The 24,380-nt window shown below is 62.0% G+C and overlaps 1 protein-coding gene across 2 annotated transcripts in view; it reads right to left on the reverse strand.

Moving 5' to 3' along the window:
- LOC133349941 (LIM and calponin homology domains-containing protein 1-like) overlaps positions 1–24,380 on the reverse strand; it is a 51,117-nt gene that overhangs the window by 8,050 nt on the left and 18,687 nt on the right. Inside the window, exons 4-13 of one of the 2 annotated variants that reach the window (XM_061563834.1) lie at positions 18,254–18,360; positions 9,840–9,870; positions 9,348–9,467; positions 8,534–8,744; positions 7,778–8,114; positions 3,658–3,693; positions 2,238–2,358; positions 1,801–1,934; positions 818–1,583; positions 364–534 (exon numbers count right to left, since the gene is read on the reverse strand). In XM_061563834.1, the coding sequence (XP_061419818.1) occupies positions 364–534; positions 818–1,583; positions 1,801–1,934; positions 2,238–2,358; positions 3,658–3,693; positions 7,778–8,114; positions 8,534–8,744; positions 9,348–9,467; positions 9,840–9,870; positions 18,254–18,360 (2,034 nt within the window). Of the gene's footprint in view, positions 1–363; positions 535–817; positions 1,584–1,800; positions 1,935–2,237; positions 2,359–3,657; positions 3,694–5,128; positions 6,042–7,777; positions 8,115–8,533; positions 8,745–9,347; positions 9,468–9,839; positions 9,871–18,253; positions 18,361–24,380 lie in introns of those variants that run through there. The other variant, XM_061563833.1, reaches the window with a different exon arrangement.

The raw sequence follows: 24,380 nt of genomic DNA on the forward strand, positions 1-24,380 counted from the left end.
GTGCGGTCAAGCGGGGCCGGTGTCTCCCGCCACGTCCGCTAGCGGTCGATCTTACCCCCCCCCCCCCATCCAACCCCCCCACATTTCTCTCTCCCACTTTCCGAAAGTTCTTCTTCTTGGTTCTTTCGGTAAAGTCACGTAGAAGGGAGATAATAGAAAAAGAAAAAGAAAATATAATAAAATAATTCTCACGACGTTTCGGCCACAACCCAAGCAGCCGTCCTCAGGTGAAGAACAGGTCTGTCGGAAAGACAGCGTCTGAATGAGCACCACCAAGCTTGGCAGCGTATATTTAATCTGGGTTAGAGGAGGAATTTAGGATATTTATGAAAAATGCAACTTGGCGCGGCGTGGTGCTCGTACCTTGGTGGGGGGGCGAACAGAGGCCTGCGCCGCCCTCTCCGACTCCGTGTCGCTGAGCTCCTCGCTGCTGCCCCACCGATCCTGGGCGTCCCCTCGTGAGTCCGAGTGAGTCAGCGACCCCGTGACCCGGGCACCGTCGACGGAGGACCCTACCTTGAAGAGGTTCTCCGCCTGTTGGGGTTGGGGAGTGGGGGATGGTGGGGGGGGGGGCAGCGACACGAAGGGTAAGAAGTGAAAGGTCACGACCTCCCAGACTCACCGTTCACGTGGGTTGGGGTGGTCCTCATCGAGCAGTGCATTGACCAATTATCGGCTGCCGTGAACCGGGGTTGCTGAACGGCAATCCTTAACGGGAATCGATCAGCCGCTAACCGTGTTCGAGATCGATGATCGATTCCAAAGTCCGGAACCGGCGGGTCGCCAGGACCGTCGGGACCCCGGGTCGAGCCCTCACCTGGTAGGTGCGCGGTAGGGACTGGAGGCTGCGGGGCGCAGCGCTGAAGGGGCGCGGGCCGGTGCCCGGGAGCACGCGCACGCCCTGGACACCGGGGCGCACGCCCACGACGCGCTGCGCGACGCCGGCACTCCACGGCTGGGGGCCCGCCGCGGGGCCCCGGCGAGCAGCGCCGGGGCCGACGGAAGTCACGGAACTCGGCTCCGCCGCACGGCTGCCGCCGTCGTCGATCTGAGCGACGGGGCCCGGCGTGGAGGAGTAGAGGGCAGCCGAGACGCTCTCGTGGACGATCTTCGTCTCCGAAACGCGGATCGGGCGAAGCGGACGCTTCTCGAAGGAGGCGTCCTCCGACGCGAAGACGCCCAGAGAAGCGGCGGTGGCGTTGGCGACGGGGCGTGGAGGGGCGGGTTCCTCGGGTCTCGGAACCTCGGGGCCCCGAGCGAGAGGAGCGCGCGGGGGGCCGACGGGCCCCGGTGGGGCCGCGTCCCCGTCGCTATCGTCGTCGCTGCTATCGCGCGGCGCCGGCGGCGGCGGCAATTCCTTCTCCGCGACGATTCTGCGCAGAGGGGCAACCGGCGGCTCGGGAGAGGCTCGTGCCGCCGGGCGGAGGGCTGCCGGGGGGTCGGCGAGGCCGCTCAATGGCGCTCTGCCCGAGGAGGAGGAGCGGACGCTGCTGTCGACGCCGTCGTGCGGAGAGGAGAAGACGTCATCCGTGCCGTGGAGCTGATCGCCGTAGCCGTTCTCGCGGTCGCGCGCGCGGTCCTCCCTGCCACCGGGACGCCAGGGGGTGCGGGGAGGGGGGAGGAGGTGGGGGAGTGGGTGACTGGGGACACAAAGGTGGCTGGGCATGGTGCTGGCCGCACGTGCCCCAACATGTCTGTGGACGGTGCGTTTGTGTGCGCGTGGTGCGATCCCCGTGGTGTGACGTCACACGGCCCCCCGTGACTCCGTGACCCCGAGGTAACACCGTGTCACCCCCTCACCTGTTGTGCATCATCTGGGCGTAGGTGCGGATCTCCCGGGCGGCGGTGGCCGGGCCCTCGGCCTCCGAGGCCGTGCTGAGCCGCTTCAGGCTGCCCGAGGTGCTGCGGCGCCGGTTCTTCCAGCGAGCTAGATCCTGCCAGCGGCAAAAACGCAAATGAAGGCAGCGATCCCCCGTGTAGCCCACACAGGCTGTTAGGGCAAGTGCTGTTAGCGAGCACCTTTCAAGGCCGGCCTTTGCCACCATAGTGCTGACGTTTACGCACCGCACCAGGTACTCATTTAGGGCTGAGTCGACCTCGGGGAGGTCCTGGAGCGATTCAAATATTCGCCACTGGTGTTGTGGCTGTGAGCGGGAATGGAACTCGACCTCTAAACGAGGCGATTAAATCGCTCCATCTCCGCGGCAGACGCCCTGTGTGGTGTGCACGGAACTCACATCCTGCCACTGCTCCTCCTGCTCCTTGCCCTCCCCGCGGATCTTCTGCAGCTCCTCGTAGTGGAGCAGGATGCTGGAGCGAGCCGCTCCTTCTCCGGCCACATCGGTCAGGCTCTTGGTCCTGCGGGGCACGAGAGCCGTGAGCAGCGTCCGGCAACAGCCACGGGGCGCAGCCACGGGCGAGGATTCCCAGTGCTCCCAAAACACCCGGCATGACCGAAGCAAGCATCAGCCAGCTCTCAGAAAACAGGCAAAGATTCCCCCCCCCCCCGTGTGTAGACTCCACAGGCTGTTAGGGCAAGTGCCGTTAGCGAGCAGCACGCATGAAAGACCGGCGCGGCACGTGAGAGGGCAGCCACCATTTCCCCGCCCAGTGGCGATGTTCATGCAACAGCAAAACAGGTGCTCAACGGAGGCCGAGTCGACCTAGGGGCGGGACCCACGTCCGGTTCTGATGCTCATCGCGGTGTTAGCCGCACGAAGACTAAAGGGCTTGGGTCTTTTGGTTAGCGCGGCGCGCCGACTGCGGTGCCACCGCTCCACCCAGCACAACCTCTTGCTAGGACACCGAGCGGCACGCCGTGGCACCCAGCGGCCCCGGCATCGCCACCCTGCGGCGGTGGGGGGCACAGTGCTGGAGCGTGACTGGCAGCAAGGGCCCTGGTGCCAGCAATGGAATGGGGACCTCGGTCCAGTTTCGTCCCCCTCTCTTCACAGCTCAGGGCCTGAGCTCTGCCTGCCCATGGGAACCCCGAGCAGTTGAAGTGCCCCCATACTCGCTAGCCTCGCCACTGATAACCCAGCTCTCTAGCCCGTCTAGAACACCACACTCAGCTCTCTAGCCCGTCTAGAACACCACACTCGGCTCTCTAGCCTGTCTAGAACACCACACTCGGTTCAGTCACCCTCCTAGAGCACCATGCGAATTGACACCTCGGACACCGTTGCGAGCAATGCGAGTCAATATCCCCGTTCCTCCTCATTTGGGCCACTCTGGCTCAACCCTCCCCCCCCCCACCCCCCACCAGTCCCCGGCGCAGTTGCACCACCTGCACACCAGCCAGCTACACCAACGGTGCCGCCGGCGCTCTGCGGCTTGACGAGAGAAGCAGCCGCCGAGCGGAGAAGCGAAACCTTGGGGGGAGCTGCGTTAGTTCACGACACCACATGCGGGGTGGGGGGCAGTGCGGGGTGGGGGGGGGCACAGCACCCGGCGGCGGTGGGCTGTGCGAGTCCTGCGGGCGAGGGGTTAAGGGGTTTAAACCGCGAGGCGCGTGCAGCCGTGCCCAGCACCAGCAGCGGTGCCCAGCACCAGCAGGGGGGGGGCTCAGCCCGGCGCGGGGGGAGGAAAGGACGGCGAGAGACACCGGCATTCCGAAGCGGTGCGGCCATGCACGCGCGGGAAGGACGCGTCACTCACCCGTCAGGATCCACCTCGGTGGACTCCGATTGCTCCCTACAGGGGACGACATTGGACAACACGGCACTCGGCTCAGGGTCTGCGTGCGGTTGGACTCCCTAAAGTGGCCGAGCCGAGCTCACGGAGTGGCCGGGACGTCGCCGGGGCGGCCTCGTATAGTCGGAGGATAACGTCGCGCGACGGTGCACGACGGTGCACGACGGGCCCAATGGCCCTGGCGGTCCCGAAAACCGACGATTCCAACAGTCCCAACGATCCTGACGGTCCCAACGATCCCAACAATCCCAACAATCCCAACATTCCCGACGATCCCAATGATCCCAGCGATCCCAACAATCCCAACGATCCCAACAATCCCAACGATCCCAACAATCCCAACGATCCCAACAATCCCAACGATCCTGATGATCCTGACGGTCCCAATGATCCCAACAATCCCAACATTCCCGACGATCTCAACGATCCCGACGATCTTGACGAATCCCATGGCGAACCGAGGCAGGATCCCCGGTGCGCACCTGGGTACGCGTGGTGACAGAGCCGCAGCCCGTCAACTGCTTGCCGACACCCACTGCTGGCGGGAGGTGCCTCCACGAGAGGGAGCTCTCGAGATCCCCTACAGAGAGCGTGTTTGGCCTACTCTTCCATGCTGGACGGACGTCTTGTGGGGCACCCACACTTATATATATTTTAAATTATTTTAATAATAATTGTAGCGATAAAGTTTGTTTACGCAGAAAGCCTCACCGAGTCTCACGACACTTTTCTAGTAGGGTCCTGCCGGGGTTTTGTTTTGCAGTGCGAGGCGATGTTGCCGCTGTGTGTGATCCAATTTAAGCGATTTGCCGTTTATTTATAATTTTGCGCATTGGGATGTTGTGGCCGATGTGTGTGATTCTATCCATGGGAGGAAACTGGAGGACCCGGAGGAAAACCGTGCAGAACAGGGGGAGGAGAGAACACACAAACTGCACACAGATAGGAGCCTGTGTGGGAAATCGAACCCGGGCGCTTCTTGCTGTGAGGCGCGAGTGTCGCCACTGCACCGCCAACCACCACCACCCTGCTGCTGCTGCTGCTGCCCCTGACGCACACGGGAGTCAGCTCTCCATCTCAACCCCGCAACGCCGCGTGGATCCCTCACTCCGGCCGTGGCCATTCACAGCCACCGGCCATTCACAGTCCCCCCCCCCCCCCACTTTGGGACTCTTAGAAGCCACGATGCTGTTGCTATTGACGAGTGATGACAGCGCTAGTGATGCCGATGATGTTCTTGCCTGACAACGAAACATTCAGCGAAAAAACGAATCCCGGAGAGGCTGAAGTACTCCCGCCCCCCTCCCCCCCCCGTTCACCACCTGGCACGATGCCTCCCCCACCCCCATACCGCTCGTCCTACGCCCAACAGCCCTCCCACACAGCACCCCTCCCCCCCTCAAGCAGACTCCCCGGCACACAGGGGCCTCCTCACATGCACGGCGCAGGCTCCGGGCTCTCCACGTGGACCCTCTCGGCGAACAGCAGCAGCCCCTCCACGGGGCCCTCCACATGCCCCTGCTGCTGCTGCTGCCGCTGCTGCTGCAGCTGTTGTTGCTGCTGCTGCCGCTGCTGTTGCTGCTGTTGCTGCCGCTGCCTGTGGATGTCAGCGGCGGCGGCGGTGGCGCCCCCCTCCCGTCGCGGCCCCGTGGCCCCCGTGTGGTGGCGGTGGTCCTGGGCCCGGCGGGCTGCGGGGTTCGGCAGGAAGCGGTTGAAGGCCATGGCTGGGCGCGCCACGGGAAGCGAGGCGGCGGTGCGCCGCGCCGTCATGTCGTCCCTGCGCACGTCGGGCACCCTCTCCTCCTCCCCCTCGTCGTCGTCGTCGTCGTCGCCGCCGCCGCCCTGGTCGTCGCGAGCCGGGCTCAGGAATGCGTTCTCTCTGCGAGTGAGGATTTTCGGGGAGGGGGGGGCGCCGTCGGGCGGCTGGGTGGTCGGCCCCCACGTTGGGGAGGGGCTCAGGGGGGGACTGCAGCAGGTATGGACAGAGCAGGGGGAGCAACAGGGGGAGCAACAGGGGGAGCAACAGGGGGAGCAACAGGCAGAGGGGAGAAGGAGAAGGCAGGTGAGAGAGAGAGGAGCCACAACAGCGGTGGAGGCTGCGTGGAGACCTCCTCCAGCAGGAGGAGGAAGAGGCCACCCCCGGTAAGGTGAGAGGTCAAGTGTGAAGAGCAGAGCGAGCCGCCAGGCCCGAGCGGTGGGCACCGAGCCCAGAGCGCGAGGGCCCAAGGGACAGAGCCGAGCGGCCACGGGGGTGGGCCCTGAGAATTAGACCCCAAACGGGGGAAGGGAGCAAGTTGCTTTGGCAGACAGCCGGGAGGAGCGGAGTCTCCTCCGAGCGACAAGGAGAGCGAACCGTGGCTTTCTCAAGTTGGCGACAGGTTTCCGGGGCCTCGCTGGGGCCGCTGGCAGCTCGCCGTGCGGGCGCTTGCGCCCTCCTCCCTCGGGGCACCGAAGCGCAGGCTCCCCCCTGCCCACCTGCTGCGGGGTGGCCGCTGCTGCTGTTGCTGCTGCTGCCGCGAGGCGCCGTGTCGAGTCGCCCGCACGACGGCGTCCCAGCGCCGCGCGTCGCGCTCCGTGCAGGGCGTCGGCAGGAAGTTGCGGGGCGAGGCGGCCGCGGGGCCCCGCACCCCGAGGGCCCGCCGGGCCGCCAGGTCGTCGCGCTCCACGTCAGGGACGCGGCGGTCGTCCTCCTCCTCGTCGTCGTCGTCCCCGTCGGAGCCGCCGTCGGCGCCGCTCAGGAAGGGGTTGTCCCTGCGCGTGATGATGTCGGGCGAGCGCGCCCCCTCGTGCTCCCCGTTCTCCTCCGCGCTGCGCCGGCCGCCGTCAGGGAGGGCACAAACGCCTGGACCATCATCTTCGGCAGCGGCGGCGGCGGTGGCCGTGTCGACCCGCCGGTGCTTTAGTGGGAGTTAGTGTCACCGCAATCTTCGCGAGGAGGAGGAGGTTAGTGGCGCCGGTGGCAGTGGTCGCCGGCGTTAGGCGATGGCGGAGTCGAGGGCGACGAGCGTGCCCTCCGAGTGCTCACCCCCCCCCCCCCCCCACTCAATCCCGCACTCAAAACGCAGGCAGGCGGGCGGCACATTCCCACGGGCCCGCGGGGAACCCCTCAAACCCCTGACCCCTGCTCGTACCCCCGCTGCTGGGGACCCCTGAACGGGGTCGTTTGGTCGTCGCCGGGGCCGTTACCCCGCCGGCCCGTGGGACTGGCTGGCGCCTCGCTGGCACCGCGACCATGCGGGGGGAGGGGGCAGGCAGGAGGGAGCAGGCGGGGTTGGGGGGGGGGGAGCCAGAGCCACTCCTCCGAACCTTCCCATCGTCCAGGGTTGCAGCGCCGGCGTAGGGAACCACGGCGGCCGCTGCGCCGCGACGGTGCCCACGGTGCCCGGCGGCGGCGAGGGGGAGGGCGGCGGCGACGACGGCACCGGGGCCGTGCCGCAGACGCCCCGCGTCACGCTGTACCAGCCGGCGCGCTCGCTCCCGTCGGAATCCGACCCCGACCCAGACCTCTCGTGTGCCGGGGTCACCGTCTCGGGGTCGCTGAAGGTCACGCACTTACCCGTGCGCCGGCGCGGGCGCTCCTCCTCCGCGGTGTCATCATCGTCGTCGGGTCTGTGCGGGCCCAGCGCACGACGCTCACCGTCGCGCCACGCTACACCCCGACGACTCCAGTTCTGCAGAGGGCCCCCCAAAATACCCCCCCCCGCCCCCCCCCCCAAGGAAAATAATCCCCAACCCTAACGGCCTCAAAAGCCCAAATTCTGACACCCGAGCATCTCCAGAAAATCCCAAAATCATGGGAATCTCTCCCACACCCAGCCCCACTCTCTAACACACGCGCGTACAAACACACATGCATGCACGCACATGCATGCGCACAACAGCAACGGCCGTCGTTCACCACAAAGAGGCTGTGATGCACCCACGCTGCTTGTGCTAGGCTAGGTACACTTTGAGGCTACGTGAAGTGTCAAAAGGCTCGCTGGCAGGAGGTCACGGCACAGACCCAGGTGTTATGATACACGCACGGAACAGTGAAACGCAGGCGGTGGGCGGCCACGGTTCGCGGCGGCGGCGGTGGCGCTACCTGTAGAGGCCGCCGTCGCTGGTGACGGACAACGAACGGCCGGCGCCGTCGGTGTCGTCGGGGCCCTGCAGGGCGAGGCTGCTGGCCCAGCTGCGCCGCGCCACCTCGTTGCGCTCCCCGCGCTTGCGCCGCAGCGGAGCCGGGAGGTGCGCCGACACGACCAGGGCGCTCGTGGCCGGCGCCGTCGCCTGGTGGCGCCCCGGCAGGAACTGGTTGAAGGCGGCGGGCGGCGTCTTGGGCTCGACGGCCGTGGAGACGCGGCGCAGCGACATGTCGTCCCGGCCGGAGGCGCGGCGGCGCACAGCGCCCTCGCTCTCCGCGTCGCTGCCCTGGTAGCCTGGGGTGGGGGGCGGGGCAGCGTCGTCATCGTCAGTGGCACGAGGAGCAGCCACAGTAGCAGCACAATCGTGAACATCAGCATCACTTGCGCCATCATCACTCATCAATAGCAGCAGCATCGTGGCCTCTACAAGGAGGCCCAAGGTGGGGGGGGAGGGGGGGAGGGGGGCTGGTGGGATCCATCACAATCTTGAGAGATGTTGGACAAAAGTTAACTCTCAAGGTCACGCACAAGGACTCTTAACATCCTCATCATCAGCAGCAGCAGCATCACCCTAATCCACCATAGCAGCGTTGCCATCAGTAGCATCGTTAATCGTTATTATCTTCGTCATCGCCATCGTCAAAATCAACAGCCAATTAGATGAACACCCGAGAGACACGGCGATGGCGAGCGTCGCGTCGCGTCATCCCCACCTTCTCCGCCGTCCCTGGGCGCGTCGGGAGAGAGCGGCCGGGAGCCGGCGGAGCCGAGGGAGCCGAGGGAGTCGAGGGAGTCGAGGGAGTCGTCGCGTACGTGCGAGGGCGGAGAAAGCGAGGCGCTGCGCTCCGAGTCGCAGCTCTCCAGGTACCCGCTGTCGCGCCCGCCGCCGCGCCACCCACCGGCCCCCCCCCTCGCCCGCCTCCTCTGCCTGCGGCCACACGGAAATGGGATGACGGTGGCTCGCACGGTGGCACGGTGACTCGCGGCATCTCACACGGTCACATGGAATCTCGCACGGTGACGGTCCGGCCTTTGCAGACGATGACTCGGTGTGAAAAATGAATGGCGACGTCCACGCCGCCACCGCCGACATGTTTAGAAATAGGAACGCGTTCACAACAATGTGACGGCCACACATAGACGAGTATTTGGAGAACGAACCAAAATACTTTTTACCGGAAGGAGAGTCGGATGGGGGGAGACGCTCTCTCGCTACGGACAGACGCTTTATAAATAGAGCCACGCGACACTTGCGACACTTGCGACACTTTGGGGCCCCGCGGTGGGCACCGGAGAGCAGCACAGCAGCAGGGCCAGCTGTTGTACTGCACTTCTACGGCCCCACGCCGCAGAACCGCACCGACCAGCACGGTTAAGAGCGGTCGAATAACGGCCACAAACCAGACAGCATCGTGGTGGGGCGGGGGGTGGGGAAGACTCTCAGTTAGCAGTGGCTCGATCATAACCGGTGATGATGACGATGACAACGCCGACGATTGTAACGCTGCGTTGTGTCGAAGGAGGCACCTTGCCGTGTGCCCCGCTGCCGGAGAGGACCCCGTCGAAGGCCCGCAGGCCCAGCGCAGGGCCCTGGTAGTCGCGAGAGGTCTGCGCCGCCCGACCCAGCCAGTAGAGGGTGATTAGCACCTGAGAGAGAGGTGGGGGTTGGGGAAGGGGACAGTGATAATAACAATGAAAGTTACTCATCCCGCGAGGAAGGCAACACCGAGTCCGAAGGCCCTTTTTGCAGGAGGGTCCTGCGTTGGGACTTTTGCCCAACACCGGTTAAACATCGCACGGTGATTTATAGCACTCACGCCGAGGAGTAGACCGGGGGAAGAACATGCACGTGCAGACGCCACATGCAGACGCCACACAAATGCACCCGAGTCGGGAACTGAACCCAGGTTCCTTGTTGCTGTGAGGCGCGTGTGTTTGATGAGGTGTGTGTGAGGAGTTGTGTGAGACGAGGTGTGTGTGTGACGAGGTGTGTGTGTGACGAGGTGTGTAGCTGCTCACATTTTTCAGGCGTCTGTCGGTCTCCGCTTCACTGCAAGACACGGACACGAGACGCGGTCAGAGACGTGTGGACACAAGTGCTGTTAGCGAGCACCTATTAAGGTTGCCATGGCACTGCAGGTGGCGGCGTGGTCGGCCCCATGCCTGGCCACCTTTTGTCTCCCCACTGCTGATGTTTACACGCAAGCAGGCACAGAGCCGTAGGTACACAGTGACACATAGAGCACACAAGGGCCTGGGAAAAAAACATTGACACACAGGGACACACACACACACAACACAGTCGGACAAATAACACAGACACACAACACAGAAACACAAATACAACACAAGGACACACACGCAGCACAGTCACCCTTTTGCGATACACTGTATATACGTACTGACGATAAATTATCGCTAAAAGCGGTTTTTTTTATTAGCAGCGTCTGGTGGCTGGAGCCACATGACACCATAACGTCTGGTGCTCGTGACCACTAAGCGGACTCTCCCTTATCTCCAGCTCGCTCTCCTCTCTCTCGCCAATCTCGATCTGTCCGTCACAGTTCGGCCGTATCTCTCAGCGGGCCACAATTCCCGCGGGACAATCATCCGACCCCTACCGCAGGTCGCCAGGTGAAGACCGCGGGCCCCCGAATCGCAAATCACAATCGTGTCTCGCTCACGACTCGAAGGCGCGTGTCGCAGGCGTATACGTGCACTTTGGTTTTCACTTAACTCTTCATTATTCACTTCGTCTTTGTGGCCTCCCGATTATCCACGTGCTGTGAAGAAGGGCCCATTGCCCGAAACGTCACCCATTATAGATTTACCTTTTAAGGCCACGCACGGTGTCGATTATTTATCCGTGCTCATTGACGTCTCCAGGGATAAATGGTGGAAACGAAATCTCTGCAGACGCGACGGTGACACCGCTGACCGACACTCGGCCGACCCAGCGTGACCCCCCCCCCTCCCCATGGCGTGGACACGCGGCCTCGGTCGTGCGTCACGGGGTCACGGACACAGGGTCACAGCGTCTCGGGGTCATGGACACAGGGTCACAGCGTTTCGGGGTCACGGACGCAGGGTCACAGCGTCTCGGGGTCACGGACGCAGGGTCACAGCGTCTCGGGGTCACGGACGCAGGGTCACAGCGTCTCGGGGTCACGGACGCAGGGTCACAGCGTCTTGGGGTCACGGACGCAGGGTCACAGCGTCTCGGGGTCACGGACGCAGGGTCACCACGTCTTGGGGGAGGGGAGACAGGAGGAGACGAGCGGGGGTGAGACGACGCCTCCGCCCGCGTCCCCGCGAGAGAGGACGGCCCAAGAGGGGTCCCATCGGGTTTGACGAGACCGAAGATTGCTGGTGGAGAAGACCGCTAAGAGGGACGGAAGCACGGGAGTAGTAGTGCCTCAAGTAGACGTCTCAGGGAGAGAAAACACCGAGATCGTTGATTGGAAGACGGCTAAATGAGACGACCAGCGATGCATCGTTATGACTATTCCACGTGTTCAACCCAAGTGAGTAATTTGCAGGTGATTTTTCATCCTTGGGTTGTCTGGCCAATACCGGTGACTTTCATTGCGTGTGTTGTAGCTAGGGGGGGGACCGAATAAACCCATGCAGAACAGGGGCTAGAAACATAAAAACTCCACGTGGAAATGCGCCCCAGACCGGATTCGAATCCAGGAACCTCTTGCTGCGAGAGGCAGCAGCGTCGCCACTCTACCACCACCCTGCCGCCCATTAACGCACACAGGTAGAGTGCCAGGTAGAGTCTCAGGTAGACGCGACGGGAAAAGGTGTCCCAGCAAGGTGTGGCTCAAGAGGGAGAGGAGGAGAGGAGGCTGGGAGGGGCTCGGTGGTAGTGGCGGTGGTGGCGGTGGTGGCGGTGGTGGCATGTGTGGTGTGGGGAGGGGGGGGAGCTGCATCAGACAGGCCGTGCCGACACCTGAGCTCTTTGTTTCGCTGACGGGCACGGCGCGTCCCGTGAGCCGAGCGGTTCTGCGCCATTCCTTGGCGGTGACGCCACCACCGGGGCGAGTTCCTCAGCGCCCGGTGACAAGTGCGGCAAACACTCGTCGCAGGTAAACACCGCGCACGCGGTGTGGGCACCTGCACGCCGGTGTCACGCACGGCCGGGCCCGTGGTCCCAAGTGACCCTACTTCACCACCACCTCCCTAATCATCCCTTCATTCCACCACCCATTCAACACAACCGCCACCGCCAACCCTAATCAGCCATCCCACCCATCGCTCTCTCCCTCTCGCTCACTCTCCCTCCTCTCTCTCCAGGAGCTGGGAAAGCAGCTGCCAACCCTCGGTGGCTAAAATTACCCGGGGCCCACATTGCCACACCCAGGCCGGCCACCCGCCCACTGCACCCTCCCACGTGACTCCCCTCGACTCCCCCCCCCCCTTGGTGACTCTCGGCGACTCCTTACAACTCCCCTCTGCCTCCCTGCGACTTTCCCGCGACTCCCTTTGCCGCACCCCGCCGCCTCCCATGCCGCTCCCGTGCCGATCCTGTGCCCAGAGCTAAACGTTGGGGCATCCCGTGGACCTGAGTTCCTCGCTGGAGGAGGAATTCAGGTTCACGGGACGGCGCAGCCTGGCGGCTCGCAAGTCGGAGCGCCGAGCCGGCACCGCTTAACTCCCCGGGTTCGAATCTCTGTTTCAGCCGCCCCCGATTAAACCGGGCCCTCGTGATCAGTGAGTGGATGGTCTCAGCCCAGTCACCAATGACTGCACACACAAAAAAACCACATCGGGTTAAATTTGTTTCTGCACCTATTTTTGGTAAAACGCAGCTATGAAAGTGAGGAATGTTAGTTTGACCATCACGCGATGAACATCGCCTCCATCCAGCAGGGAGGCTGGCAACTGCTGCCCCTTACTGAGCGGACCAGAGGTCACTTGACGTGATCTCAGAGGCAGCTCTGTGGTATCCGCTTCCGTGGGCCATTGTCTACGACGATATGGACACTTTGTTACCACAACGACGATAGATCATCGTCATCATCGTCGTCATCGTCGTCATCATCGTCGTCATCATCATCGTCATCATCGTCATCATCCGTCGGCCCACCAGCCACGATGGGGCCGGGGAGCAACTTCGTGCTGCGGTTGTCTTTAGCGGAGACCGCCGCTCCGTCTACTCTCAACCCGTTCTCTTCTGGATCTTTCACCACTGCATCTACCCCCCCCCCCCCCCCGCACGCTGGTTTTGATCTCCCTCTACTGCCGTTCTTTCTTGTTGCCGATAGCATCATTGGAGTTAAAGCAGAAGGAGAGATACTTTGGGCGAGAGACGATGACAGACGACGGACGGACGGACGTGGAGGGCACCCAGCGCACGAGCGGAGACACAAAAGCCTCCCTCTCTCCCCCCATGCGCCACTGCAGCTACCATGTGACTTTGCACTGCCCCAAATATAAACTTGAAGGTGGTGGGTGAGTGAGCGAATAAAGTCTGTTAAGGCTCTAAGGGGAATTCTTTGCCTTTGAATGAGTGAGTTAGTGGGTTGGCGGAGTGGGTTGGAAGAGTGGGTTCGCAAGTGAGTGGGTAGGCGCGCGAGTGATTAGGTACGAGTGGGTGAGCGAGTCTACAATTCACCAGCACTCAGACAAAGCAATTGAATGGCTCTCAACTAAATCTCCGATGGTCACTCTTCATTGGCCACACGAGAGTCTAAGACCGTGGTGTAACCTGCGCTCTGGGACTGCCCGAGCCGTGCCTCTTGAAAAGCCAGTCAGTCGCTCCGCTCACGAAGAATGCCCCCGGCCGTGCCCTTTAAAAGTCAGCCTCGTTTGACCGTTCTCCGCAACTGCCCGGGGCCCAGTCTGGCTCCTGCCCCTGCTCTTTCAACGAGCGCGAGCTGTGAATGGCAGACCCGTGAGTATTTTTAGTCAGGGGAGGAGGAGGAGGAGGCACATGTCAAACCACAGCCCCGGGGCACAGGAATTCACACTGCGGCTGCTCACAGCCGTCCCGGGGAAACAGCCGGCCCTACGCCTGGGGCCCCATGGCCCCTGTGGGCCGGACGTCGTGGCTCTGCTCATGAAGCCCTCCATCTCTCTCTCTCTCAATCACAAATACGTCACCCGGCCCAGAGGTGTCTGGATCACCAGCAGTGGCGGCTGAGAGGAGGAGCACCACTTGGAGAGCTCCCCCACCGTGGACGCTCACAGTGCCCCAGCACACACCGAGTCAATCACCTCCTGATCACTCTCCTATCGCCACGAGCACGGCTCACTGTTCGCTCGAACTAAACTCACCGATGTCGCCACCCGCAGGCCGCAGGTCACCACACTTCCCCTGCCACTTCCCTCGTGCCGTTCGACTCTTGAATTCCCTCCAATCGTCACATTCCCCCAAACTGGTATCATAATAATAATAATCTCGCTCAATTCAAGGAACGTGTTACCTCTCACCTATTACAGCAGTGTACTGTTTGTTACTGGCCATTGGGTGTTCTTTGGGCCTTTGGGCAACTGTGCTCGGCAAGCGCAGCGTACGAATGCGGTAACACGCGAGGATGAGTGGACAGAATCGCAGTGGACAGAATCGGTGTGAACCTGCGGAACGGTCTGTGTGACCTGGCGGGACAAGACTGCGGGCGGCCAACGTTGTGCCTCTGTGGGGCGGCAGCTGCCCGAGCCGAGCGCGCGAGGAGCATGGAAGCGAGTAGCAGCGACGCTCGGGGCGGCCTCGCCGGGCCCCCGTGGGCCCCCGTGGCCAGGTGAGGCGCAAGGGGACAGGGGTCTCTCGTGCACAAACTCAACTTTATCTCGTCTCCCGTTTGCGTGACAGGACGAGTGAGCGACCGGGCCCAGAGTCCGTCCCGAACACTCACTGCCGCGGCCGACCCCGCCCCCCCCCCATCGCGACCCCTGGCTCGTAAACCAAATTGTTGTCTCGTAAATTCCTCTCCGCGGGTCTATATTTAACCGCGCGCTCGCCGGGGCCCGGGATGGACTCCGTGCCCCACGCGCAACCCAGCCCAGGCACACCGTCCCCGACCACAATAACGAGGAGGGACCAGGGGATGAGGGGGTGTGGAGAAGAGGAGATCAATGCGACCGGGGTAACTCGGGGATCAGGAGGTGGAGATATCAGGCGATTAAGTAATGAGGATAATGAGGCTAACAGGTGACCTTTTGAACCAGGTGATAAATAAACAAGGGGGTAGGGAGACCGGGAGATGAGGGGATGGGAGAACCAGAGAATCAGGGGACGTCAGGGGATATCAGGGGGGATGAGGAAGACAAGCCTTAATTCCGCCATCACATCCACACACATCCGCTTGCACCCACACGTAAACCCAACACACCTCGTGCGCAATCGTGAACAAATACGCTCCTCGCACAGACACGCACTCTCGTAAACAGGCAAAGATCCTCCATAGAGCCTTTTAACAGACACGCCACACGGCAGAGACATAAAAAGAAAAACACGCACACTCGCACGCACACTCGCACAAATAAATGCACACATTACTTTAAAAACACACTTATAACATAAATACGCAACTCAGCCACAGCCCGCCTGAGCACAGTGGCCATGTTGCATAGGGAATTCCCGGCAGCCATGCTGCATCAGGATTGTCCTCCTGGCAGCCGACTGTGCGGTGGCGTAGCGGCAGCGAGGACGCAACCCGCGAGCGACCGACGGATGTGCGTCCACCATTGCGATCTCGCTGGGACGCGCGCAGCCAAAACTCCGCACGTCGCCCCTCCGCGCTCTCGGGGTCGACGCGAATCGCCGCCCGGTGCGATGGCACGGGCCCCGGGTGCCAGGGGAAGTGTGCGATGCCCCCCGATGCCCCCGATGCCCCCCGATGCCCCCCCGATGCCCCCCGATGCCCCCCGATGCCCCCCGATGCCCCCCGATGCCCCCCGATGGCCCCCCGATGCCCCCGATGCCCCCGATGCCCCCCGATGCCCCCCGATGCCCCCCGATGCCCCCCGATGCCCCCCGATGCCCCCCGATGCCCCCCGATGCCCCCCGATGCCCCCCGATGCCCCGTCCCGCTGACGCGATGAAAGCCGCCGCACCTGCAGCTGCACCCTCCCGCCCACTCCGCGGTGCAACGGCAGGTGCAGCTCCTATCCCCGATTGCCCTAACTCCGAGTCTCATTGTTTTAACCGCCACCAACGTCAGAGCGCGAGGGACGCGGCGGAATGCAGCGCAGATTGCGCCTTGCAGATATGCAAAGGGGACATACCTGTCGTGTGAGGACACACCTGTAATCCTCACCTTTAACCTTTACCTATCGCACCCGCCCCTCGGACCCCCCCCCCCCTCCCCGCCGTGGAATGCGTGCAACAACAGCACCGCCCTAGCAGGAGTCACTGGAACGCCAAGGGTGTGGCGGGGCCACCACCACCACCTCCACCTCCACCACGACCACCGCCACTCAAATACCACCACTGAATTACCACCACTCAATTACCGCCACTCAATTACCGCCACTCCAATGACCTGATTGGATTACACACAGCAATCATCGCCACGTGCTGCACAAACTTGGCAGGGCACTCCTGACAAATGTCATGAGACCTCGATGAGGCTTTCCTGCAGTGGCATCGCGGGACACACGGGGCGTACACACACACACACACATCCAGCAACTCCACATTCTCCCGAGGGGACGCGAGGGGCACGGTCCCTCCAGGGCCCACGGACTCTGGGTCCTGGCTCTATGATGGAGTGGAGCTGTTATCTCTACTCTGGGGGGGGGGGGGCTGTTACGTTTAGGCAAAGCCAGGGCCCTGTTATCTTCACCCGAGAAGCAGAGCTCTTGTGATCTCTGACCTCAGGAAGCTGCTTGTATCTCAAAGCCAAAAGGGAGTTTTTGTTGTTGTTGTCATTTGTATTACAGAGGGGGGCTCGCATCAGATCTGTTCCTTAGGAAGGGGGGTGTCCATGTTCTGTTTTTCAGGATGGGTGGTGGAGGGGGGGTTGCCTTAGATTTCAACTGTACAGGGGGGAGAGGGTTTTGTTATCACAGGGTCTTGAAATGCGGTCGCATTTGGACGCCGTGCGATCCGCATGGCATCGTGTTTACTTAAGAGGTGGGCTGGGGGGCACCTGTTACATTGACTCCTGAGGGGGCGGGGCTCCTTCACCCCCCCCCCGCCCCCCCGAATCTCCCATCCTCAATCCCCTATCTTCCCCGTTTCTCTCACAGGGGTAGACAACCCGCAGGAACGACTGTGTCCTCCACCCCCCTCCTGTATCCACGGCCCAAAGCTACGCCACCCCCCGCCCCCCGCAACAATCTCAGCGGTCGAGTGTGGGGGGGTGGGAGGGAGGAGCGGTGACGACTGGGCACGACACAACGCCACTGCACATTAACGGCAGTTGCCATGACGGCGCAATAAAGTGTCACGCCGAGGGGCGAACTTTGGACCGGGGACCCCGTGATAGCCCCCCTAGAGACCCGGCGGGACCCCAGTGGAGCTCACAGGTGCCTCCGGGAGCAGCCTCTGCGACTCCAGGCACCACGGCCACTCCAGTCGGGGTCAAGGGCGACATGGAGCCTCACCCACCCCCGCAAAGGGGTCCCCTTGGGATCCTGGTTGCGCCCCATGAGGATACTTGGGAACGTTCTAATGGGGTTCTTAATAGCAATGAGGACCCCCTTTTTTAAGGCACCGGACACTCGTGGTGACGGACTTAGAACCGATGGTAACACATCGACGATTCCTGGTACCACACTGAGGACTCGCGGTAACACACCGAGGACCCATGTGACCACACCGCGGACCCAACGGTAACTCACAGAGGACCCAACGGTAACTCACCGAGGACCCAACGGTAACTCACAAAGGGCCGCGTTACCCTGGCTCAAGGACGAAAAAGGAATTTATGGCTTCTACCAAACCCCGGCACGGACCGCACAATAAAGCCGGACTTGGCACATGGAGGCATGGGGGGGGGGGGGGGGGGAGGGATCCCGGTCCCCCTCGTTATCTCTCGTCGGTCCTCCGTTAGCCACACCGGGTCGTGGCTCTGGACTGACGAATCTAGAAAACGCGCTAATGTGCACGTGCGCATGTGTGCGCGTGCGTGCGCTATTCCAGCCAACCCGCACGAGCTGCAGGTTTAAAATGCGCGCGCGTCGTTCGGTGCTTGCCGTGCCCGAGTCCACCGCCCCCCCGCCCCCCCTCTGGACACGACTGCAGACGAGACGTTCCACCTCGAGGGGTCACCCTGGCGAGAGATGTAAAGTTCGCCAAGACGCACGGTCGCTCCCAGAGCGCGCGGGGCCACCTATCGCCGCGGTGCCCCCCCCCCCCCTCTCGCCCACGAGGCACGGACGAGTAGAGCCCGCTGTGATTTCCGTGGAGGGGGGGGGGCCAAGCCGCCAGGTGGGGTGGAGGTGGGGGAGGGAGGGAGGGGGGGGGCAGCACGTGAACTCACCTGATGGTGAGGCGCTCCGACGTGTCCTGCAGGTCGCCCGCGTGGAACAGCTGAGCTGGCTTGAGGCCCAGGTTAGCGCACGCGTCCAGGAACTGGTTCACGTTGTCCTGCCGGGCCGGGAGACGGGAAAATGTCACTCACGGTGCCAGCGGTCGCCCTCGGGGGAACGCTCGCCAGCGCCCGCTCGCAGAGGCACAGCCGCTCACAGTCGCGGAGGCACACGGTCGCATGGTCGCACAGACACACAGACACACACTCTCACAGTCGCACAGACACACAGTCGCACAAACACAGTCCCACACTGTCACAGTCGCACAGACACACAGTCCCACACTCTCACAGTCCCACACTCTCACAGTCCCACACTCTCGCAGTCGCACAGACACACAGTCGCTCACTCTCACAGTCGCACACTCTGACAGTCGCACAGACACAGTCCCACACTCTCACAGTCGCACAGACACACAGTCGCACAGACACACAGTCCCACACTCTCACAGTCGCACAGACACAGTCGCACAAACACAGTCGCACAAACACACAGTCGCACAGACACACAGTCGCACACTCTCACAGTCGCACACTCTGACAGTCGCACAGACACAGTCCCACACTCTCACAGTCGCACAGACACACAGTCGCACAGACACACAGTCGCACACTCTCACAGTCGCACAGACACACAGTCGCACAGCCACACAGTCGCACAGACACACAGTCGCACACTCTCACAGTCGCACAAACACACAGTCGCACAGACACACAGTCGCTCACTCTCAATGCAAACTCCAACTAAATCATCTTTGTCGAAAGCACGCTCACATGCTCACTATCCCTCACAGAACCTCAGTCACAGACACACAAAGTCTCTCACACGGTCACTCGCACAGTCACTCACACAGTCACTCGCACAGTCACTCACACAGTCACTCGCACAGTCACTCGCACGGTGACAGATGCTCACCCAGTCACGGCCTCAGGGGCCAATACAGCGACGATCGGACTGCCACTGAGTCACGCTCGCACGGTCACCGTCACAGACGCGCAAGGCACTTGCCGAACACTCACGCGCTCACTCGTCAACAGTCACAGGTAAACACTCCAAGAGTCACGGCGAAACACACACACACACACACTGATGGGTAAACACGCACACACACTGATGGGTGAACAAATACAGCGATGGGTGAACACACACACAGATGGGTGAACACGCACACACACAGCAACGGGTGAACACGCACACACACAGACGGGTCAAGGCGTACCGTCACCGTCACGGGCTCAGTCACGCACCCCGACTCCCGCACGCGCGACTCCTCACTGAGAGTGACAGGGGGAGCGGGGAGTGGGGGTCGCGGCGTGGGAGGAGCAGGGGGAGAGGGGAGAGACGAGGGGAGGTGGCAGAGCGGGGCGGGATTTGGATTCCTGTGCCGAAACCCATCCCCTCCCTCGCTGCCTGATCACTCCCTCTTCATCCCCTCCCTCGCTGCCTCATCCCTCCATCTTCATCCCTGCCCCTCTGTTTCAGAGCTTTCATCACTCTCTCCAACTCAACTCGAAACTCCCTCCCCCCCCTCTCTCTCGCTCTCTAACCTCTCCTTCTCCCCATGCTCCTTTCCTCTATCCCTCTGTCTCACATCTTATCTCGCCGCTCTCTCCGCCCCGTTCCCCTCTCTCCGCTTTCCTCCCTCCCTGCGACGCTCCCCAGCCCCACGGCGAATCGAGACCGAACCCAGCCGACTAAACACCCTCACTTGATGCAGCAAATCTGGCTGTGACGGTCCCACCTGAATGAGATTTGTGTTGCCTCCGTAACGTCGTGATTTTTATTATTTTATTTTATTAATTTTAATTTTGTTTACCTACGTGACTTTACCGAAAAAACTAAGAGTATGAACCCGGAGGGTCGACAACCTGCATATCCGGAGCCAACACGCCGCTCTTTTAAGGACTTATCCATCGCTTATAAAAGTGCCACCACGGTCTCTCGTATTCACACGCGCACACATTTGCGGCTCTTGAAATAGAAGGTTTTTCTTTTTTTTACACGAATCCGAAAAAAACTGTCTCATTGTTATTTTAGTTGCCGGCCCCTGGGCTAAACAAAAATCCGCAGATCCCTTGCCCCATGCGTAGCCTTTGACGGGCTGTTAGGGGCAAGTGCTGTTAGCGAGCACCTCGGAAGGGCGGCGCGGCGCACCAGGCAGTGTCATGGCCAGCATCACGCCCGGTCGCCTTCGTCTCCCCGGTGCGGATGCTTGCACACCGAACCGGGTACTCATTTAACCGTTGAGCCGACCAAGGAAGGTTTTTTCCGCACCAGTTCAGATATTCACCACCGACTGTTAGCCGTGCAATGCGCCAAGCACTGCACAACCGCTCCCTACCTTGTATACACACACATACGCACGCACACGTGTAGATAAGCACGTGTCGAGCCGCACGTGTATACGCACAATGTGAACTCAAAATAACGCACACACACGGGGGGGGTACACACACGCGTCTACACACAGTGTGCAATAATAGTGGCACTCACTACACTCATAGCTGAATACATACGCGTGCCAGATTACATTCCTGGTGCATAGCAAACATACCAAGTGCACACAGCACACACACGTTGCACAGAATACACACGATGTACTCTCCGCTTGTACACAACGCTCGTTCACACGACTCTTACCCCCCTCAATCCTCCCTGATCCCCCACTGACCCAACCCCCCCCACGATTCCCCCACGTTGAACCCCCCCCCCCCGATCCCATCAGTGACTTAACGCTGATCCTCGATCACTCAACCCCCCCCCCCCACGTGGTCTCACGCCACTCACTGCACACTGCCTTAGTTTGGCACAGCTAGGGAAGGGGGGGGGGGACGTCACTGCCGTGAGAGGGGAGCGATGGGCAGGGGGAGGGGGGTGGTTTAATTGCGACATCAACGCACGGCGCCATCGTCGCCGCGTCTCACGGTGGAAGCGAAACGAGGGCGACGGAGTTCCCCGCCAAACGCCGCAAGAAGCCCCAATTACCGCTAACGAGGAACCGCGCTAACGAGGGCCACGCACGCTTCACTCCCTGGGCCGCTCCGGGAAAGCAGAGCCCCCTCGCCGCCACCCCGGCTGCAGGGCCAGATTTAGGAATGTTTGCCCACCGCCCCCCGTCTCCCATCGCCCCCCCTGCAGGACACCAGGGGAAAAAGCCCCCCCCCCTCCGCTGACCCCCCCCCTCCGTTGACCCCCCCCCTCCGCTGACCCCCCCCCCCTCTCTCTCTCTACCCACCTCCTCCCCAACCCGCCTGACATGCATGCAGACACAAAGACAAAGGTCCCCCCCCCCCGTCTAGCCTACACAGATGGGGCAAGTGCTGTCAGCGAGCACCTATAGAGGGAGGGCGCCGAGGCACGCACGGGGTTGGAGTGGCCAGCACCACACCTGGTCGCCCTGGTCTCGACAGTGCTCGTCGTTTAAGGCAGAGTCAACGAGGGAGAGCGGTCCACAACCGGCCCTGGCCGGGAACCGAACTCGGGCTGGCGGGTTCGTAGCGCAGTCCGCGACACGCAAACACACACACGCGTACGAGCGCACAGAAGCGTGTGCGCGTATGCGCGCATGCACACACACGTCTGCGCACGTGGGCACGCAGACGACGCGCGCGACCACACGTACTCGCAGGTCCCATTCCCGTGCCAAATTCCAAGGGGCCGCTCCCTGGACAGATGCCGAGGAGTCCAGTGCAAGAAGCGCCGGGCGGGTTGAGACGCGGCCGCTCGAGACGGGAGACAGCCGAGGGGACGTCGCCAGGGACCAATGTCAGGCGGGCGTCCGTGCGGGTCGGTGACCCCCGAAAATATTTCCGAACCCGGCACACCACGTCCATAACTGCTCTGCGTCGTTGTGGCTACCTAGTCACGTGGCTTCAGTGGGGGGCACGAAGGGAACAATCCGCTCATCGAGTTTTCAAGCCCTTTCACTCGAACAAGCATGTGACCCTTTGTCTTTTGTGATGTTAATGGGTGCCGAATGTTGCTGGCCACTTGGCGTTTTGCGCCTGGGCTCAGTGGCAACGGCGATTGAACAAGACGCACAAAGGCAGCGCTTACACGGGGCACGCGGCGGGGAGGAGGTGGAACAACAAACTGACAAGTGTGCAAAAGTGGCGTGGACGGGACGCGCGATTGCACCGAGAAGGAAGGGCTGACGGTCGGTGGGCAACGGTGGAAGCAGAGGGCATGCGCCGGCGACGGGTAGCCGCGAGATTGGCTCGGAGCGCGATGGATCGCTACGTCACAGCTTGGGGGGGGGGGGGGTGGATGTTCATCCTGCAGTGGATAGATCATGCCCGACGATTCGGCCGAGCGACAACCCACCCGCAGCAGCAGCAAGCAGCAAGCGGTGGGAGTCTCCAGTTCGGAGGCTGTCCCGTGGAGTCCAGGAGGATGTGAGCTGTAGATTTTCCAGAGTTTGGAACTGACGGCTTGGGAACCAGATCGAGGGGGTGGGGAGCAGCCGCGGGGAGCAGAAGGTTCCGCTGCTGGACCCCGGAGCGATGAATGGCCGACGTGCCCAGCTCCTTGGCCGCGCTGCGTTTTGTTATTTTTGTTATTTTTGTGTTTTAATCGCACTGTTTCCCCAGCCCAGCCTGCGCCTCTCCCCAGAGACCTGCTGCTGCTCGCTGCAGCTGACGTCACCGTGACAATGTTTCCTGCCTCCCGGTGGCTCCACCACAACATCTCCAACCACTGGATCCTCCACCCTGGAACTCTCTTATCCCGTGACCCTCTACCCTGAGGGACACCTCCATCCCAGGAACGATACACCTCCATCGCTGAACACCTCCAGCCTAGGAACGATCGTGGGGTGCCCCCTTTGCTGGACTGTCCATTGCGAAACACCTCTGTCACTGCACCCTCCACCGCTCGGATCCTCACCTACAGCAGGCTGCATCCTGGGGCACCTTCACCCCGAGACCCTCCGCTCGGAGCCCTCAGTCCCCCCCACGGCCCCCACGGCCCCCAAGGTCCCCCATTTCCCCCACGGTCCCACGCATTCTCCGCGCCCCAACGCGTCCCTGTGCGCGCGCGTTGTTATTTTTTGGAATTGCCACCACGGTGACACACGCTGAGCTCATCGTCGCGCGGCCCGAGCGGCGCGGGATGACATCTGGCGCGAGGAATGCGAGGGCTCGCGAGCGGAGGCGGCGCAACCTCCGTGCGACAGACGAGAGCGGCCGTGCCGCCCATTCCTCCGGGGAGCTCACGCTCTCTGAGATCATCGGCCGGGGCAGTGGGTTTGGAGCGTGGCCCCCACCCCCTGCCCCTCACCTCCTCGCCCCCCCCCCCACCCCCCCCCCCAGCTCTCAGCCCCCAGCTCCCTGCATCCGACACCTCTTCACTCATCGTCGTCATCGCCAACGCAGGGTCGTGACAGCGCTGCCGTTCCACGGAGGCTGCATGCCAAGCAGCTTCCCGAGAGGGGGGGGGGGGGGCGACGCTGCTGTGTGCGATCGCAATCGGGTCAGTTTCTTTTAAATGTGACAAATTTTGACAGTGACGCCGGCACACAATGGCATGCTCTTTCTCGAACGACGACGTCACGGGACCTGTAATGTTGCACTGCGAGGCGGTCGGCGCGTGGCACCCTACGGTCCACCCACTCGGCCGCAGCATCAACCGCTGCGGCCTGCCGGATTCGCTCAATTCTGCCCTGCAGAGGTCACGGTCGAGGTCACCGTCAGGGTCGAGGTCACCGTCAGGGTCGAGGTCATGCCCCATGGGCACAATCCGTGGACCGAATTGGCAGAACGAGCAGTGGACGGGCAACGCCGAGGTGAATTAACCCAAGGGAGCACTTGGCTCATCTCTCTTGCACCTTTTTCTATTACACAGTACAGATTGGGAGTGCAACAATAGATTATTGGATCCATCTGTGCGGAGCTTCCGAGTGTTCTCTCGTTTCCTCCCGCATAGCGGCAAACTCTCATGAATGCAACGCTTGGCCAAACGTCCCAATGTCCTGTAAGGGAGTCTTGAGGCTAAGTGAGAGGCTTTCACGGTAATAAATAATAATATTGTTTGATTGCAACCAAAGCCAATTGATCACTGAACTCCCACGGGAAATTTCCG

Source organism: Lethenteron reissneri, chromosome 32, assembly GCF_015708825.2.
Source record: "Lethenteron reissneri isolate LAM-NWPU_2019-01 chromosome 32, ASM1570882v1, whole genome shotgun sequence".
NCBI lineage: Eukaryota > Metazoa > Chordata > Hyperoartia > Petromyzontiformes > Petromyzontidae > Lethenteron > Lethenteron reissneri.